Genomic DNA, 20073 nt, shown 5'->3' with positions numbered 1-20073 from the left:
CGAGAGTGGACAGAAGAAGTTCTGCAAGATGAAAGGAGAGAAGACAGGATAACGCCTACAGGAAAGAAATGAGATTGGGAGTTAGGTTTACGGAAGTGTGGATGGGAAAAAGAGAAACATTTGAAAGGAAATGATGCGAAATGAGGGGCAACTAGAGAAAGAAAAAGCGATAGGCAAGGGGAGGGAAAAGAGAAGATGAGAATGAAATGGAGCATAGGCTAAAAGGAAAGATAAAGGAATTTAAGGGAAGAGGTAATACATGAAAGAGACTAAGAGGAGTGATGAGGTGAGGTAAGAAGAGAAAACGGAAGAGAAAGGAAACGGGAACTGAAGTAGAGGTGGGGGTGAGAAGCGAGGTGAGAGGTACGCAGAAACAGGAAAGAAACAAGAAGAGAGAATAAAATGTGAGGCAGGAGATAAAAAAATGAAAAGGCAGTGTAGAGAAATGAAGAAGAAGGAGGGTGAAAGAGAGGGGAGCTATAACAGAAGAGAGAAGGAAGGATGAGACGTGAAGACGAAAAAGGAGATGAAAAAGAAAGGGGGAGGAAAGAGGAGGAGCTGTGGACGGTGGGAGAGATAAAAGCCATAAGGAGAAATGAGTAAAAGTTGGAGGATTTGAACTGGAATTATAGAAATAAGTGAGCGAGAATGGAGACAGCGGAAGGATGGCACAAGGGAGGGGAATAGAGGCGTGGGGTAGAAACGAGCAGAGATCGGTGAAATGAAGTCGAACACAAGAGAGCGTGTGTGGTTGGGTTTTACAGCGAAAGTACGACAAGAAGTGGAAGCAAAAACGTGTGGGCGAGGAGAGAGGCGCGCGCAGGACTCTCTCCTCACGTGCAGGCTGCAGCGGGAGAGAGAGGCGGAGGGGCGCACCCGCGAGTGGTGCGCGCGCACTGGGGAGAGCAGTCTGTTCTTTTTCAAAGCACATACTCGTGCTTGTGGCGCGCTGCTGCGCATTCCCGCAAGGCCTATGCCGCCATAAGCACGAGTATGTGCTTTGAAAAAGAGCTGCATGACGGCTAAAGGTCTCCTAAGCATCGCATGCGTGCTGCGTAGGCGAGACCTAAAAATCATGTGTTCCGTCAATGCATAATGCATGTGATTTCTGCCAAAATACACATATTACACAATTTACCCATGAGCGGTTATTGGCATCTAGACAACGGTGGCATGCCTTTGCAACGTTTCTCAAGTGCTTGGCATCAGCAAAAAAGGCTTTGATTGCACAAGTGCTGCCAATGACATCATTGCTGTATGACTCTGCAATATGATGTTGCACAATTTTTTTTTTTACCATTCACGTAATGCAGCCCTACAGATTTTCACATTGCACTGCGACACACTCACTTTTCATAAGTCTGGGACCTAGTACCTACTCGGTAGAAGTACAACAAGGAGGAAGACATTAAAATCGCAAATTTAAATAATGAATTAACTTTATTAATTTGAAGTGCTTTGTTTACCTTAGTATTCGGCCAGGTTAATGATTTATGAGGTAACTTTCTTGCATTGCTAAAAATAAGCCACAATATTTTTCTGGTGACATCTCTAAATCGTGAATCAAATGCACCACAGAAAAAAGTTACATCATCTTTAATTTACTGGCTGGAGAAGTGGCTGTCAAGAGTCTTGCTCCCCTTTTGTGACCTATGGCATTATTTTTAAAATAAGCAAAGCCGATAAGTAATATCTGTGAAGCCGATGGGCTTTGCCAATGCTTTTGTGGACGTTGTTGAAGTGCAACATTGCACAGCAGCTATCTTTGAAAACTTTTTAATTTTTTACTATTCTGTTGGAAGATGGCCACCACGGATAAGCACATCTAAGGTAGCCATATTTAAATGAGATTGGTAAAAATAAAAAGTTGAGATGTTGAAAAATGCCCAACACACAGGTGTGCGCAGGAGCACCCATGGTAGGCCATCTTCAAAAGGTCATCAATTATTTTAACATGGCCACCCACCAACAGCATAGTGAGCGGCCAAAACTTTGCAAGGATGATGGGGGCAGGATGTCGCTGGGTAGATGGTGGGAAAGGGTACATGCTTATAAGAGAGAGATGGGAGGTCAAAAAGAGAGAGGGAAGGGGATGCATACAAAGAGAGGCACAGAAAAAGTCCCTCACATGCGTTAATATGAAAGATCAGAATGTTGGTAGTGGAAGGATACCTCAATGAATCAATACACTGTGCAACAGAAGTGCTCCTGGGTGAGACAAACACAAGAATAGGGTAACAGCCATTGAATCAGAAACAGGGAAATGAGATAGACAGCAAAGCCATTCAATCAGAGTACAGTAGTGGAAATAACAGGCCTGGAAGCAACATGGTGGTAGAAGTGGATACCCATTGAAATGTCAAAATGTAATTTCCAATTATGGACCAAAGTTGCAGAACAAAGACTCCAATTGAAGTTATATATTGACATATGTTGAAACATCCTTAAGTCTAACGAGGGGATTAATCTGAATTTTAATTGTTATTATATACCAGGTGCTGCATGGCCTATTCCAGCTGTTTCTTTTCGGTGTAATTCACTCTATGTCAACACTCTCTGTTTCAGCGAATCTGCAGCTCTACATGCCAAGAACAGATGCTGATAAGTAGCATTTTCCGTTCAAAGCATAGGAGCTGCAGATCGTATACTTTTGCATAGACTATACAGCAGTTACCTCCTTAGCGGTGGCTACCTGTATCTGTTGCAGTGGTTTGAAAAAGTGTTCTTAAAACAGCCTGGCCCACACTAGCTTGTTGTTTTGCTTGCACATCTACACAATAGTGTTTTGTGAAGGTGTGTGGTGTAGCCCAAGTTGCTGATTTGCAGATGTCATCTAGGGGATGTTCACTAAGAATGCCATGGAAGCCCCTAGTTTGCATGTGGAATGAGCTCTAGGGGGAATGGTTAGTGTATGTTTGGCTTTGATATAGCATATTTGGATGCATTTAACAATCCACCTTGCAATTCCTGTCTTTGAGATGGGATTGCCCTTATGAGGTGGGGAGAAAGCCACAAAGAGTTGTTTGGTCTTTCTAAAAGATGTTCTCCTTTCAATGTAGTAGAGTATTGCTCTTTTAACGTCTAACGTGTGAAGAGCTTGTTGTGCCACTGAGTCTGGTTGAGGGAAAAACACTGGGAGTTCAACAGACTGGTTGAGATGGAAGGCAGATACGACTTTGTGTAAAAAGTTAGGGTTAGTCCTAAGAACCCCTTTGTTATAATGGACTTGTAAAATGGTTCTTGTATGGTTAATGCCTGGAGTTCACTAACTCTCATACAAGATGTGATAGCAACCAAGAAGGCTACCTTCCAAGTGAAAAACTGCAGTTCGCATTTGTGGAGAGGTTCAAAAGGGGGACCCATGAGCCTGGTAAGGACCACATTTAGGTTCCACACTGGACTCTGGGTGGAGTTATTCTTTTAAGTCCTTCCATAAAAACTTTGATAGCGGGCACTCGAAACAAAGACAAATGTTGTCTGTTTTGAAGATAGGCTGCTATGGCAGCTAGATGTAGCCGAATAGATGTATATGCTAGGTTACATTGTTGTAGATACAAGAGACCAACACCAGATGGGGATCTATGCAAAAGTAAACAATCTGCAGCTCCAATGCCTCGAACACTTAATTTATAAATTGAGCGTATCTGCTGGGTGGTGTTTGACATTAAAAATGTGTCAGTGGACTTTCCTGTGATTGCGTTTTTCAAAGTAATTTGAATGGAGAGTTCAGCACAGCAGAAGGCATTAGTTGTCTGAAGTCCAAACAACCCGCTACCATACATTAAAGCTAGTTCTTGGATGGTCATGTAATGCAAGATGATAAGTTTCCAGGCTCACCTCAAATTATGGCATGCCAGAAATGAATTATGTTCATGGCCAGGTGAAGCTATTTGGAGAAGGGAGGCTTGTGTTTGCCTTTTGTGCGGCTTGTATCACATATTTTTAAAGAAAAAGTGGGAAGATGAATGCTTATTCTCCCCAATAATTTAAGTAGGACCATTCAACTCTATGCTCAGGACAGTAACTTTTTTGCCAGCACTATTTGTGCAGGTGGGACCGGCATATTTGGAACAGAGTCATGAGAAGTGGCATAAGTGTGTACATCACTTCTGGAGGTATAATAGGAATCACATAATTCACAGGCTTGGCTTATAAGACATTGGTATTACATCAATTTGGTAGCCAGGCGTAGAGCAGTTTTACTTCTGCTAGGGAAAGTGGCCAAATTAGAACCTTGGAATAAACCATTGCCTTTCCCTCCAAGAAAGGCGTGGCATCAATACAGTGAAAGTATCTAACTAAATTGATTTTGGTCAAGGGACTGATTTTTGTTTTCTTGCTATCATTCCAGATACTAAAATGCGTGAAATCTACCTTGTTAACATTCAGCAACCTATGCTTCATTGAGAGAACAAAATTGCAGAAAATACCTAAATCTTTTTGGTAGACAAAAGTGGACGCCTTGAAGGCACTAGGTGGTATGGTTGTTCACCACCTGCCTCCTTTATTCATTTTCAAAGCAGCAATGTAAAATATATGGCCACCTTCCTACTTTCTATATTTTCGGACCACAAATGAAAAAATATATAACTTTGTCAAAATATGCTCTAATTATCACACACTATCTTGAACATTAATTGAGCCTCGTTCGTCTCTTTTCAGGAGGTTATTTTGTCTAAAACCATTCATCTCATTCTACTGTAATGGAAACAACAGGGCCACACAACACAGGATGATGTTTATATGTGCCATTGGCAGCTATGAAGACGAGCAGAGCCAATAATCCAATGCGCGACCAGAGCAATATTACCATGAACAGACATTTTTTAAATCAAATTATTAGATCGTTAATTGTTGTGTGATTCCATTTTTGTACTTAAACATTCACGTGTTCACCTCCCACATCTACATCTCATTCTGTCAATAGATGATGAACTTAAAATTTGCTTCAGAGCACAGGAACCAAAGTGTTATCCATTGAAAACTGCTTCTGTCAAGATGGTATCCTATGAAACACCTTTTATTTACAATTAGAATCATTTAGAAGCTGGTGGAAAAGTAAAAATGTCAGGAAGTTGGGTAATTGGTAATTGTTGCTCTTCTGCCACAATAAAACATTGCTGGTAATACTGCGAGACCTAACAGTAATTATCAGACTAAGCCGGCAGTCAACTACGAGTATGAATATGGTAATTATTTAAATCAGGATTGGTTTTAAGAAACATCTAAATCCTTCTAAGTATTTATGGGATAATATTGTCTGCAATTCCAAAATCCTGCCTAGGTTGAACTCAATTCTTACCTCTCCTTTGACCTTTATTCTGCTTTTCAGGTCTGCCGCCACCCATAGCAGGTGTTTTATTTCCTCTGGAGAGTAGTTTTTTAGTGTCAGGAAGTCACGACCTTTCAACTGAGCATTATTTGAAGAGGACCTGCACAAGTAAGAGAGAAAGGTGTTAATCTCGATCCGATGTCGGTTTTAGACCATTGGTGACTCACACAGAATATAAAGTTCAAGCTAAAGCCACAGAAATGATCACTAGTTTTAGGGGTGCTCACACCCTAATATCTATTATTATTATTCTCTATCACTCCACTAACTAGCCATGTTTGCAGGGTCTTCTTAAGCAATAGCACCTAAGGGTGGTAGGGCACGCCGAGGTAAATATTGAGCAGTGTGCACTTACACTAGTTGAGGTGAAGACAAAGGCCCGCCTCCATTCCCAGCTAAAAACCACCTTGGAGGGCCCACCCCTTTACACAATACTACTTCCGTACATCAGTCCAATAGAATTTTGAGTGCAATTCACAATATATTGTTAACCCGTTTTTAGGTCTCGGCTAGCGTAGGCTGTGCAGACATGCGCAGTCTCGCTGGCGAGATTTAATATTTTCGGTTAGTTTTCTCTAGTGGGCCTTAAACCCCGCCCCTCCTTTCCATTGGCTGGCGTCACCGTTTATGCTAAACGGTGACCAGCCATTGGAAAAGAGCGTCTCTGATGTACACTTTTTCTCTTTTAGAGCCGTCCCAGTTGGACTGGCTGCCCCGACTTACTGCTGGCGTAAAAGGTTTTCTTATCTTTATGGGGCTAAACACATATCCCCATAAAGCTAAGAAACCAGTCATGCATTTAGTCCAACTGGGACGGCTCGCGAGCCAGTCCAACTGGGACGGCTCTAAAAGAGAAAAAAAAGCGGGAGGCGTTTTTGGCGTTGCTTGTATTCCCTCGTTTTCAGCGTTGAACCTCGACTCTTCTACGATGAAGCAATACCGCGAAAGAGTCATGTGGGAGGAACAACGCGCCGATAGGTGTGCGCCTGCATTGGACGCTGTGCGCACAGCACCAATGGGAAGCCGCTAAAAATGTCATTGAAACGCGAGGGACACAAGGCGAAAAGACGCCTACAATACTGTTATAAGGCGTTTGACAAGTGTTCAATGAAACTAAGAAAGGACTAAGACGTCAAAATGATCCCTAAATTATAGTAATCGGAAAACAGAAGTAGGGCAAGGATACCCGTTAGTGGAAACACGGTGCTATTTGGAATTTGAACGGGCGTCTGTCCTTCTTGTGTTTTCTAATTAGTCTGCTTTTTGTTTCCATGATGTGCCCTGAGACGCGTTACAGATCCATTAGAAGCAGTTTCAACACACATCGAAACGCTCATGCTTCGCTAGTAAAAGCGGATAGAACTGAAAAAAAAGACTTTTACTAAGGTGCCAGAGACGGAAGGAAATATATGCTTGCAAAGCCGTAGGATCCCTATTCTTTTAAGTTTTTCAGACCAGTGCCCGTGTATAATCTGCTGTTCGATGCCTCGTTTACATGCATCACAAAGTAGTGATCCACTAAGGGACTACGGCGGGAAAGTGCGAAGCTTGGACTAACTTGGTTTATCGTCGGGCGAGGAAAGGAGACCCTTTACAATTCCTTTTGTACATCATGCACCAACTCTAGCACACGTTTGGGTTCAGCGGGTGATTCGGTTTACTTAAATGATATGTCGTTATAGGTAAACAGTTGGATACGGAAAGGTGTTCTTCCTTTCTTTGAAATCTTGTTATGTTTAGGGTGCAGGAGTGTCGGATTCAGGCACTAAATAAATGGATTGTGTTTTTATTTTATTTTTTTAAATATGCTGATCTTTTTAAAGAGCAACATGGAGACAGCCTGCTGTCTGCCCTGCCCCTTTCAAAATTGACCCGCCCCCAACTGTTTATGTTCGGGATCTTACAATCAAACGCCTGGAGTATGTTTGTTTTCCGCAAGATTGGTTTCATGGACAAGTGTCCGGCTTCCTACTTTTGAAGGTGCTGTTGACTAAAGGCACTAGAGAACAATCAAAAGCTTTTTACGTTTGCTTTTATTACTGTTATTCAATATTTCATGTACTTCATATGCATATGTATGCATATATATATGTATATATATGCGTATGCATTTCTAAATATGTATATTTATATGTGTATATATACATACATCTAGGAGCATAAATATATGCATCCGCATATTTATATTAATACAAATATTAATGCAGCCATAAATATACATAGAAACATATGCATATTAAGGACATGAAAGTATGAAAAACACTAAGAAAAAGCAACACTAAAAAAACAAAATAAATGAAAACAGCATTGCTTAGACTTTAATAAAGACGAGACCTGTTGCATTTTTAATGCTTGTTTATGATACTATGTAAATGAGACACCTATGTTTTTTCTCTGTAATGACTAAAGGTCATGGCGAAGAAGCACACAGATAAAGATGACGGAGGCTTTTACTGGCAATTTAAACTATTTATTGGCGATGCTGCTCTCAGGTTGGCAATTGAGGTGAATTTCGAGGTTTTTCCACCAACCCAAAAATTAAGAACCCGATGTACGTGAAATTCGATACTACATGTTTGACAGAAAACCTTTTTCTCTTATGATATTTTTTGGTAATGCTGCCTCATGATGCAGGCATAAAGCTTAATATTCAAAATGTCTACAAAACAAGAGTTGTTTTTGCTGCTAATTACTAACATGTTTAGAGCAAACATAGAAACAAGACTCATAACAATAAACCTTCAGATGTAAAAGATACAAAAACAATGGCAATTAACTTTAGCAAGGGCAGCTATGTAAAGAGGGGGTACAGTACCAGAAAATACACTATCACGGAAGGATGTTCTGAATACAGAAGAAATATAGTTCAAGAGAAAGTAAGGCTTTACTACAGCATCAGTTAAAATAATGTTACTGCTATAGATCTAATGAGACAGATGAATCCAAAGGAAGTGACCTCCTTTTCAACTGTTTGTTCATCTCTGATCGGTGTCAGTGTTTCAATCTCTGTGTCTCGGTGTTCATGTCTCCTTGTCCCATTTGTTTAATGTCTATGTGTGTGAGCCTTTTTCCACATATCATATTGGCCATGGCATAATTCAAGTATTCCATTTGTGCTACAATACCTCTCATAATTCTGATCCACAGGCATACTGTGGGTAACTATGTGCACTCTTTGTGTCGGAATGTGTAGCTCATAGTAAGCATCAGCTCGCCTTCTTGCACGTTTTACTGGAGGGCGGTCCAGGGGGATAGATGGAGAGGTATTTTAATCCCAGTCCCTGTCATAGTCCTTCGCACCTAGTCAGTTAGAGGGTTAATAAATTCTGTGTGCCTAAACCCAAGTATGGATCTAAGCGTTTCTCTTCTAAAGGAGTGAAGACTTTCTCCTACTGATCCAAATGTGTCCCATATCCTGCTGGTAGAAGAATCTGTTCATTTCCAGGTGGTTCAGAATTAAACCACAATCAATTTAAAGACCAAAAATATCCTGCCAATTTGTCATCCACCTTATAACCCGTTGACAACTGTTTAAATGAAAAGGAAACTATCAATGCTTTCCTCCTATGAGAAAGGATTGACAGGATCAGTGGAAGACAAAGTCAATTTAAAAAATATGTTAAAAATAATTTACCAAAGAGGCTCGCAAATGCCTTTCTTGGCGTTAGATTTATTCAGTGCAGATAGTTAAAGTCAGATCGGCTATCTAGCTAGTATGAATGATATAAAACAGAAAATCAATTGTATTCTCTTGGCACATAAACTGTCAAAAGAAATAATTTACAATCCAGTGTAAAAAGAAGTCAAACAAATAATTGGGTCATTTAGAAAAAGTAACAAGTGCCCCACATGAGAAAACTCATTGTGTCCTCGGAAAATAAATCCAGAAAACGTGCACTTGTCAAGAAGTTTTATATCAAGTTAAACAAATCAACAGTGCAATATTTGTGCCAAATTGGTTAAATAAGCTTGCAGTCAATTAAACCAAAAGCAAAAATAAATAAAAGGGCAAATATATGAGCAGATGCACCTCTAGGAAACAATATCTCGAAACAGAAAGATCAGCACAGACCAGCAGGGCTCCAAGCCAAAAGAAGCAAGAAAACTCCTGTTAAAAAACTCGAGTCTTTTTAATAATGGCCGGAATAATTCAGATTATACAGAAATATGTTGTGACATTTTAATAAATGTAACATTTGTGAGCGTTTCTTTTGCTTTAATGTTTTTACCAGAAGCAAAATATCAACTTTAATACACATTGAATTAATGAATGCTTTTGTCCAAGACTTTCTTCCTGCACATACATGTAAAAGGACACTTTATAGAATAGAAAATGAAGACTTTGCCTCCTGCCAACCATCCTCAGATTGCAGCCTTGAAAAGTTACCTCTTGTTACCCAAGAAAAATATGGACAGACGAGCAAGCTCATTATTTGAAAATAATTCACATCATGTTTCTGTTCTATAGATATAGAAACTCATGCCCCTTATTTTGTCGTGCACATTTCGAAGGCCGAAAGCTAGTGATATCAAAACAATGTAAAGTACATTGTTAATTAGCTTTGCCAAAACTACTTCAAATAAGGTTGATCAGTATTGGCTACTTGAAGAAAGATTGAAAAATAAAATTAAAGATGCAAGGAATACATCTGCCACACATATGGATTCTGACTGTATTGCACATCGTGGTAGGCTTTGTGCTTCTATGACTAAGAGTAGGCACAACAGTGCTGAACTCCTCCACCTAGATTCACATCAAAGGAACCACTAAAGGATATATATTGCTGGTATTGACTAATCTCTCTCAGTCCTAGAATGCCTAACCTCTATCAGAGGAAATCGCTAGAGTGGGGTTTATACACATGAGCCATACGGCAGTCCTGCAATACACTGGTTCTGTTAAAAGGGATCTCATTATATTTACTTTTATATGATGTATATATTAATATTAGCAAGGGCTTCTGCAGCAACTGCAGTAGAAAGTATCACAATGAAACATAAGGTATTAAACGGTAAGAGGTACAATAAGGTCTAATACCTAAAGTCAGAAGCAATGGTATAGAAGTAGAGAAAGTGAAAAAAGAATGGTTGTATAACAGACAACAACAACAATATTGAATGAGGAGACTATTGTGTCGAAAACATTGTCTGAAAAAGCATTGAGTTTACATAATTTGTAGGTAGACTACAAAAATATTCTATCAAAATATTGAGGAACATAAAAAGTAGCACTAAATAGATACATATATCTGTATATATATATATATATTCCACACAGGAGTCTCTGGTCAGAGACCAACTCGCTCGCACTCAGAAATGAACACAGCCAGTTCTTTGTTCTTCAGTGATGTTACGATTTAATTCAACATTTCCAGCATTTCAATAAAGTATCCTCTACGCGTTTCAATCTTTACAAAGATCTTGTTCACGAGGGTCAATCATTACTGTAATGATTGACCCTCGTGAACAAGATCTTTGTAAAGATTGAAACGCGTAGAGGATACTTTATTGAAATGCTGGAAATGTTGAATTAAATCGTAACATCACTGAAGAACAAAGAACTGGCTGTGTTCATTTCTGAGTGCGAGCGAGTTGGTCTCTGACCAGAGACTCCTGTGTGGAATTCGTAACGACTTGGCTCCGTCGTATCGCGCACGCACCTGCAAGAGCGCCCATGTGTCAAAAATTGGGCTGCAGCTGAAAGGATATATATATATATGTATATATATATATATATATATATATATTACCTACTGGCGGTCGCCAGTAGGTAGTTATAGTTAGGACCACGTTTCCATAGGAAATCCGCAACATTCTATTTTGAATAACTTTGGCGCCGGTTGACGAATCCTCGCGAATTTTTCAAAATAGGTGGGGCGCTACGCTCCGCTCCTACCCTGAAAGTCTCGGGGGGATTCGTCAAGCGGGGGCTGAGATAAAAGGGGGGTCCCAAAACGCGTTTTTCCCATGCATTTTTCCATAGGACCTTTAGACACAGCTACAGCCCGAACGGCTGAACAGAATTACTAGAAATTTGGCAGAGAGGTAGTCCTCAGGGCAAGGAAGTGCCTTTTGTAGGTTTGGTGTAAATCTGTTCAGTAGATTCTGAGAAAATAGCCTTCAAATCAATATATATATCTGAGCCAGCTTACGGTGCGCTTACGGTACGCTTACCGTACGCGTACGGTGGCGTGCGCGAGCGCGATTCTGATTGGCTCTTAGATCTTAGTAAACATTCGAATCGGTCGAAACCAGGAAGCGGCAGCCGCCATTTCGTGTGTTTCACTCAGAAAAAAAAGAGTGATATCTTGAAAAGGGGGCAAGGAGGAGAGTTACAGACCCCCTAACATTTGTAAGGGGGTCAAAGAAGGACAGAAAAGTACAAAGAAAACATTTATTGATTTTAAAAAAAATCGCGGGGTACGCGTACGGTAAGCGCAACGTACGCGTACGGTAGAAAAAAAATAAAATAAAAGAAATGAAATGCAGATTTAAGAGTTTAGATATTAGAGGGCTCTAAAAAGAGCCGTTGTGTTTATGAAGTGATTTTTTAGTGGTACCTACAAGTAAGTACCGATGCAGAGTCTAAGGTTCAAGAGGAAGACTCTGTTCCCTTCATCATTGAAGTGCACACCATCTCCTCTATAAATGTCTTGCATGTCGTAACGCAAGTTGTTGTGGTAAATGGAACCCATACCATAGTCACGGAGGAAAGCAGAAACAGATTTGTTGACGTGCTTTCTTGCTTTGTCAATCTGCGGACAGAAATGATTGGACCAGTTCCATTTTTGCCTTTGGCATATGTTAGAAAACACAAAGGCAGTTTTAGGGAAAAGTGAAAACAGTTGTGCAAAGGTGTCCTTCATAAGCATTTCCAGACCTACCCCAGTCAAAGTGCCTAGGTCATTGCCACCACAGTGCACTATTATGAGGTCAGGGTGTTGGATTTGCATGAAGGATTTCACCAATGGCATCAATTGGTGCCACTTTAACCCTCTCTGACCAATCCATTTAATGTCTACATTTGGCAAAGCAAGGTCTCTCACCATATCTGTTTTCTCTGCATACTTTTCACTCCAGAAGACATAGCTGTGCCCTACAATCCACACTGTGAACATCTTCAAAGGAGAACTGGATGCACTCAGGAGGTGTAATTCAGTAGAATGGTAAAAAGAAATGAAAGACAGTTTGGAAATGGAGGCATACATATTTTTTTCATTAAAAAAAGAACTGATTGGCTGTTTCATACCATTCTAGAATAAAAACTAGGCTGTATGTGTAAATTAATAGAAGCATGTTTTGTATTGGTACAGAAAAATGTGTTACCAAAGAACAGTACTATGGATTTGCTGTTAGGTTTGAAAAGTCAAGCACTCTTGCTCTGTGGAATTGAAACATTGTTTGGTGAACTTCTGACCTAACTCCACACAGCAGTGTTCCATGAGCTGTTGCTATGGTAGCAGGCAGAAGTCAAGTTGGGGGAAGGGTACTAGGCAGAAGTCAAGTTGGGGGAAGGGTACTTTTGGAAAAGGGTTGGTTTTCAACCAATAGAAATGTGTGATTACATTTGAAAAAAAGGGGGAAGCACTGAGATTTGAAATTAACATGTATATGTGTGGAAAAAGAGAGGGAAAGTTTGCCATTATCTGGTTCTGCTGAGAGGAGAGAGGTGTAAAGAACAGAGATCTTGGCTCTGATAATCTGCTGTTTGAGTGCCACATTTCTTTCACAGCTAACTAATTTTAAAGGTGAGTTTAGAGTTTGAGAGGGGATGTATATGGTAAATTAAGAAATGAATAATAGAAATGGAATTCCTTTTGTTGAAGTTGTGTTTATTATTTTCTGTTTTGGGAGAAATTTAAATGTGAGGAACATGTAAAATAATATGGACTATGTTTTCACGATAAATTAAGGTGTACTGGTAAAAATAAAGAATACTTTAAGGGTTTGAGGTTGGACTCAGTAATGCAAATACATACAGCATCACTAAGGCTGGTTGCCCTTGCTGGAGTGTAGGCAGTCACCCAGGTTACACATGGTGCTGGTCTGAAAAAGCAGTTTGGACATGTGCTTTTTTAAGAATCTGAAAAGTGGATTAGAAATGTGTCAGATTGTAAAAGTACTTATCACTTGCCAAAAAAAAGAGTAGTAAGTGTGCTTTCAAATTGGCAAAGAAATTTCGTTTTCTGCCTAATATCAAACCATGACTCTGTGTGCAAAGAGGAATTATAGACAGAGATTTATTGCGTATTACTCTGGTAATTTTACATTTGCATTAGATGGAAAGGGGGAGCTATTTTTTCTGCAGAAGCAGACTCTTAGCACACACCCAGCTGCTTACCCTGTGGAATCATGCACAGTATTCACAAGTGATTTTTAGTGTTTTTAAAAAAAAAAAATAATAATTACGCGTACAAAAACAAAAAAAAGTTTTAAAAAATATATTAAAAAAAGTTGAAAGGTAAGGTTGGCTCTTAAAAGAGCCGTTGTGTTCATGCAGGGACAGAGGAAAGAAAGAATGGGAATATTAGACGGTACGACAAATGTGCTGATCTATTTTATTGTTCACTAGGGAAATACTGGTCTCCCTATAACAAATTAGATCATGACAAGTGGCGCACCGTATTTCAACCCTCAGAAACCGAGGGTTAAGTTCCTGAGGACGAGAAAAAGGAGATGCTCCCCCCACAGATGAAGGGCTCACCTGACCTGCCGAAGATGGACTCGGCACTGCAGATGATGGTCCAGGCTGAGCTGCTGTGGATGTGCTTGATTGACTTACTGAAGGGTTACCTTCAGTATGTCGAGCATGTGTCCTTTTGTGTACATCCTTAAGGTGTCTCAACATGGTGTGATTCCCGAAGGAATACTTCTTGTTGGGATTCCCTCTTGAAAGTACACGCTTACACAGCTTACAAGTCACTAAGGGTGCATTTACCTTTTGCTGGCCCTCTGGAAAAGAAAAATACTCCCATATGAAAGAGGTCTTTTGTTTCCTCGTTCTCTGCCTCAAGGTAGTGCTGCTAGCCTCACTCTCAGAAGGGCTCTGCTGTTCTGCCATCGTATCACAAAGACAACCCAGCTCCTTCTCCTAAGGGATCACAAGCAGAAATGAGGGGAATGGGTGTGGTGTAGGAGAGTTCTAGAACTGAAAGTTGTAAAAACCAATCAAAAGTCTTGTTTCTTGATCACATGACCTACCGTACGCTTACGGTACGCTTACGGTGCGCTTACGGCAAAAGTACGCATGCGCGTAAAAAAGACACGCGCACGCGCGCATGCGCACAACAGGCACGCCCCTTCACTTCCGCGTAACGTGCGCGTGCAGCGTACGCGTTACGCGCTGTGCGCGCGTGACGTGCGTCTACGCAAATTGCGTAAATAAACGCAAACAGCGTAGAAATCTAACGTAATTAAAGCAAGACGTGCGCTTACCGTACGCGCACGTTAAAAAAAAAAATTAAAAAAAAAAAAAAAGGAAAAACAAAAAAAAAAAGTTATACTAATAAATCTTACCTGTTTATTTTATAAAAATGGTAAAAAAAACATATTGTAGAATTTCTAAAATTTAACCATAGTCTTTAAAAAAGGATAGAAAATTAAAATAAAAATATGTAAAAAAAAAAATAAAAAAATAAAAAAATTAGCATTTAAAAAACCTTGCAAATTCACTGAAAAAACCATGGGTTTCACTCACGTTATAGTTAGGAATTAGCATTTAAAAAACCTTGCAAATTCACTGAAAAAACCATGGGTTTCACACACGTTATAGTTAGGAATTAGCATTTAAAAAACCTTAGAAATTCAATGAAAAAAACAAAGGTTTCACACATGTTATAGTTAGCTGGACATTTCACTCGTAAAAAACCATTGAAATTCCCCCGTTATAGTTAGTTCAGCTAACTATAACTCGCGCGCCCGCAATGCACTACTGATGACGTCACATATTACATCACTCATGACATGGTCACTGACATCACTCATGACATCACTGATGACATCTCAAATGACATCACTGATGACATCACTGATGACATCATCCTTGTGATAGAGTGGCAGACCTCCTCTTCCCCTAATATAACAATTGAAACACACATTCAAAAATAGAAACTAAAATGTTCAAAATAATGAACATATCAATATCAGTTACAACAACCTATTCAGTAATTCTAAGAACCACATACACATACAGTCATTCACCAACAGTCCTCTACAGTCACTCATACATGTACTCACTCATCATATGTATTCATACACCTATACATCCTGTTACACAACGCCACTCATCCATAGAGTTACTCACACACATAGTCACTCATGCTAATAAAGAATCAAACATCCATTTACTTGCATATACAGTTATACACGCACCACCACACTTACTTCTACAGAAACTTACATATACTTACTCTTTTAAACAATAACTTATAGAAACACATACTTATTCATACAGGAACTCTTCCAATCTCTCACTCTCACATATACTCACTTATATACACCAATAGTCACATATACTAGTTTAAAACATATGTAGTTACTCATAAAGACACTATAGAGACAGTCATTCACTCACTAACACACCCATGCACACACTCATCCACCCATACAGTCCTGCACACATGCTGTATTCAACACATACAAACAGTGAGTCACTCATTCATGCACCTATGCACTAAGTAATACCCCCCACCGAACCATACAGAAACTCAGACACTCATACTGATAAAAAACCAACTAATAACCTATATAGACACTCATGTAGCTACTCACCAACCCATGCAGCCACTTATACACAAAGTAAGAAACTGATACAGATATTTAAATATTTAAAGATTACTCAGTAAGCCATGTATTCACTATGATACACTTAATCAGTCAGTTACACAAAAAAAATTCAAAAAAAAAGCATCCATTTAGACACTTATATACCCATTTATTCTTCCATTGACCTTGAGATATACATAAATATAAAAAAATATTTAATTTTCAGAAAAACACACAATCACTGGATGATGTCATCAGTGATGTCATCAGTGATGTCATTTGAGATGTCATCAGTGATGTCATGAGTGATGTCAGTGACCATGTCATGAGTGATGTAATATGTGACGTCATCAGTAGTGCATTGCGGGCGCGCGAGTTATAGTTAGCTGAACTAACTATAACGGGGGAATTTCAATGGTTTTTTACGAGTGAAATGTCCAGCTAACTATAACATGTGTGAAACCTTTGGTTTTTTCATTGAATTTCTAAGGTTTTTTAAATGCTAATTCCTAACTATAACGTGTGTGAAACCCATGGTTTTTTCAGTGAATATATATATATATATATATATACATATATATATGAAAGAAAATGTTGCCCTCGAGTGGATCCGCACACCAGGTAGGTTTATATAAATATATATATATATATATATATATATACGTTCTTTAAAAAATATAACAATACAAATGAAACAATGTTTAAATGCATTAAAGGCCTTATTACGAGTCTGGCGATCCACGGCCACCAAACTCACGAGGCACGGCAGTGGCCGTCTTCCGACCACCCTATTATGGCCAAGGCGGTCGGGCAGCCCTGGGACCACCACAACCACCAGGGATCAGAGAATCTCTGATCCCTGGTGGTGGAGCGGCTGTCTTGAGGCTGCCATCTGCTTGATAGGGCCATTGTAGCCCCGCCATGCATATTATGAGTTTACTCACAGCCACACTATTCATGGCGGTTCAACCGCCATGGAAAGTGAGGCGGTGCATAAACAAAGTGGCCATACAGGACCCTCTGGCGCCTCAAGCCATGTGGATGCACACAAAAAGAAATAATATTAACAATAAATAAAGAATTCACATTAGAAGATATATATTAACAAAAACATATACCATAATTAATTACATAAGTACAATTAATATAAAAATGTATTTCAAACAAAAATACTTTTTTTAAATTATAACCACAAAAGAATACAGAAAAACAGCAATTAGAATTAAACAACATTAGCAAAAATGAGTAATGTCACTTCAATTTTAACAAAAGTAGGAAAGGTGTTACAATTTGGAAGGGTTAGATTTGCTAATCTAGTTTCAAAATAAGAAAAACTCAGGGAAAGTGTTGAAATGTATTTTTCCATTGAAGGGTTTAGCTTTTCTATTCCCACTCCAACATAAGCAGAAATTTGGGAAATGTTTACCATAGGAAGGCTTACATATACCTTTTTAACTCTTAATTATTTGAACAAAATATTTAAATAAGTAACAAAACAAGCATAATTGAAGTGTGGACAGGATAGATACTTTAGGCCTAAACTGTAGGAAAACCTTCTCACTGAGCCATGTAAGATTGTAAGCCTCCCCTGTATTATCAAAAATTAAACCATGGGTCTCCAAGCTTTTCTACATTGAGAGATACTTCTGATAAACAAACATTTCCCTGAGCTACTGCCTATTATACGGATTAGATCAGGGTACATACAGGCCATGCAGCTTAAATGCTGCCCTTGAAATACCTATGCCTTGGTGTAATGAGTACACAGTATTAATGGCACAAGATCTGTATAAGAAAAGGTTCCCTGTGTGGTACCCACAGACCACTACAACCTCTTTAGTCTTCTTTATGAATCAACTTTGTGAGGTATCCTATTGGGGCTTAATTCCATGCCATACAATGCTTGGGATGAAATTGCTCTCAATTTGAGAGCTAGCATCCAAAAACAGCCATTACCTGACTAACGCCTTAAGTTCATTTGTTAATGTCCAGTAAATTGTCCCGATCTAATACTTCATGCAGATTTCATACACCTGGCTTGGAAATACAGGCCGATAGTAGAATTCTGGGATACCATATTTAAATCTATTTCCGCCATAAAAGGAATTGGTGTAGACTCTAATCCAATGATGGCATTGTTGAGCTATGTTAAGATGATGGCACTGTCCTGCAGGAGGTTCACAGCTATGGCCTGATGCTAGCAAAGCACACACCAAGGTAAATTTCCAAAAGGCATATTGATAACTATGTAAAAAGGAATGTGCCTGTAGGTGACATGTGCTGTGTTTTACAGTGTTGGCTGTCTTCTGTATTATGTATGAGTAATTTACAATATAAAACACTTTAATAAAATTAAAAGGATGATTCATGCTGGCAGAAATGGTTTGTGGATTATTGGCAAGGCTGCCTTAGGTGAAAATGCCTAAATACATATTACACAACCTCTTTCCAAGCATGCACACACATGCAACCAAATCAGGAAATATATTATTACCATATTCATTGCACCCTAACTAGGTTTGTTGCAGACAGAAATTTAGCAAGCTAAATGCAGACTGAGGGCCTTATTTCAATTTCGGGGGACGGGTTACTCTGTCACAACAGTGACGGATATCCTGTCCCTCAAAATCTAAATTCCGTTGGAAATATTGGCATTTAGATTTCGGAGGAGGGGATATCCTGTACTGGTGTGACAGAGTAACCCGTCCGCCGAAATCTAAATCAGGCCCTTAATAAATTTGTACAAGAAATATACATCTGATGTCACAGAATGTTGTTCTAAGAAGCGAAATACTCTTAAAACAGGTAGGAGCAAAAGATCAGAACAGAAGTTGGAAAGAGAAATAGAAGGAGGTGGGAATTATTGAGCAAGTGAGGGAGTATTGGGTTAAGGAGAGGGAAAGGCAGAGAAAGGGAAGGAGGGAAACCAGAAAAATGGAAGAAAGGAAGGAACAAAGTGGAGGACAAAAGGAAGTAAGGGGGAGTAAGAAAGGAAGGGGAAAAATGAGAAAGGGAGAGGAGAAAAAGAAAGGGTTGGGGAGAAAGAAAGGGAGAACAAAAAGGAGAAAGGCATGGCATGAGAGAAAAAAGAAAGAAAGACAGTTAACAAGAACAAAGGCAGAGAGGGAGGAAAAAAGAAAGAAAGAAAGAAAGAAAGAAAGAAAGAAAGAAAGAAAGAAAGAAAGAAAGAAAGAAAGAAAGAAAGAAAGAAAGAAAGAAAGAAAGAAAGAAAGTAAGTCTCATGGAGTGGGTTACACAATATTTTAAAGTGAAGTCTTGGAAGGCAGGGAATTTGCAAAGCCTGAAATCCAACTGACAGGCAGCGAGACAATTACAGGTAGCCGGTGAGCAACTAATAGCATGTGATCAACCTGTTGGAGATGCATATATTAAACACTCATCTCTTTTGCACAGCTGCTCACTTTTCTTTGTTTCTTTCTTTGTTTCTTTGGTTCTTTCTTTGTTTCTATCTTTTTTCTTTCTTTCTTTCTTTCTTCCTTTCTTTCTTTCCTTCTTTTTTTTCTTTCTTTCTATCTTTTTTTCTTTCTCTCCTACATTCTATTAGAGTTGTGTCTCCTATTGACAACGTATGTTTCGGAGTGAACTTTTTGTGCCTAAAAATTATAATATTAAAATCAATACAAATATTAAATGCCAAGAAGGCATACAAGAGGTGGATGTAGGTTTGCTATGTATGACTCTTATTGGATCCGTACCAGATTCTAAATCTGGTTATTCACTTCTACGTCATAGCAGCAGTGGGAAAACAAAAGTAGTTTCCCCCTGTTACTACATCATAAAAGAATTCTAGTACATTTTATGACACTCAGAACCCCTGGGTGAAAAGCATTTCCACTACTCGCTGTTACAAGACTATACTTCTGTAGGTTACACATTGCTATCACCACGCCCCACTGGTGTGAATGCCATTTTCTAAATCTGGTAATTCTCTGCAATGACATAGCAACAATGGTTAA

General features: G+C 39.2%; 1 protein-coding gene across 2 annotated transcripts in view; it reads right to left on the bottom strand.

The window, feature by feature from the left end:
• OTC (ornithine transcarbamylase) overlaps positions 1–20073 on the bottom strand; it is a 310400-nt gene that overhangs the window by 131522 nt on the left and 158805 nt on the right. For both annotated transcript variants that reach the window (XM_085622916.1, XM_085622915.1), the window contains exon 2: positions 5303–5432. In XM_085622916.1, the coding sequence (XP_085479042.1) occupies positions 5303–5432 (130 nt within the window). The remainder of the gene's footprint in view (positions 1–5302; positions 5433–20073) is intronic.

Source organism: Triturus cristatus, chromosome 8 (assembly GCF_964204655.1).
Source record: "Triturus cristatus chromosome 8, aTriCri1.1, whole genome shotgun sequence".
In the NCBI taxonomy this organism is placed as follows: domain Eukaryota; kingdom Metazoa; phylum Chordata; class Amphibia; order Caudata; family Salamandridae; genus Triturus; species Triturus cristatus.
Note: the sequence above shows the minus strand (reverse complement) of the source record. Positions and strands in the feature narration are given on the sequence as shown.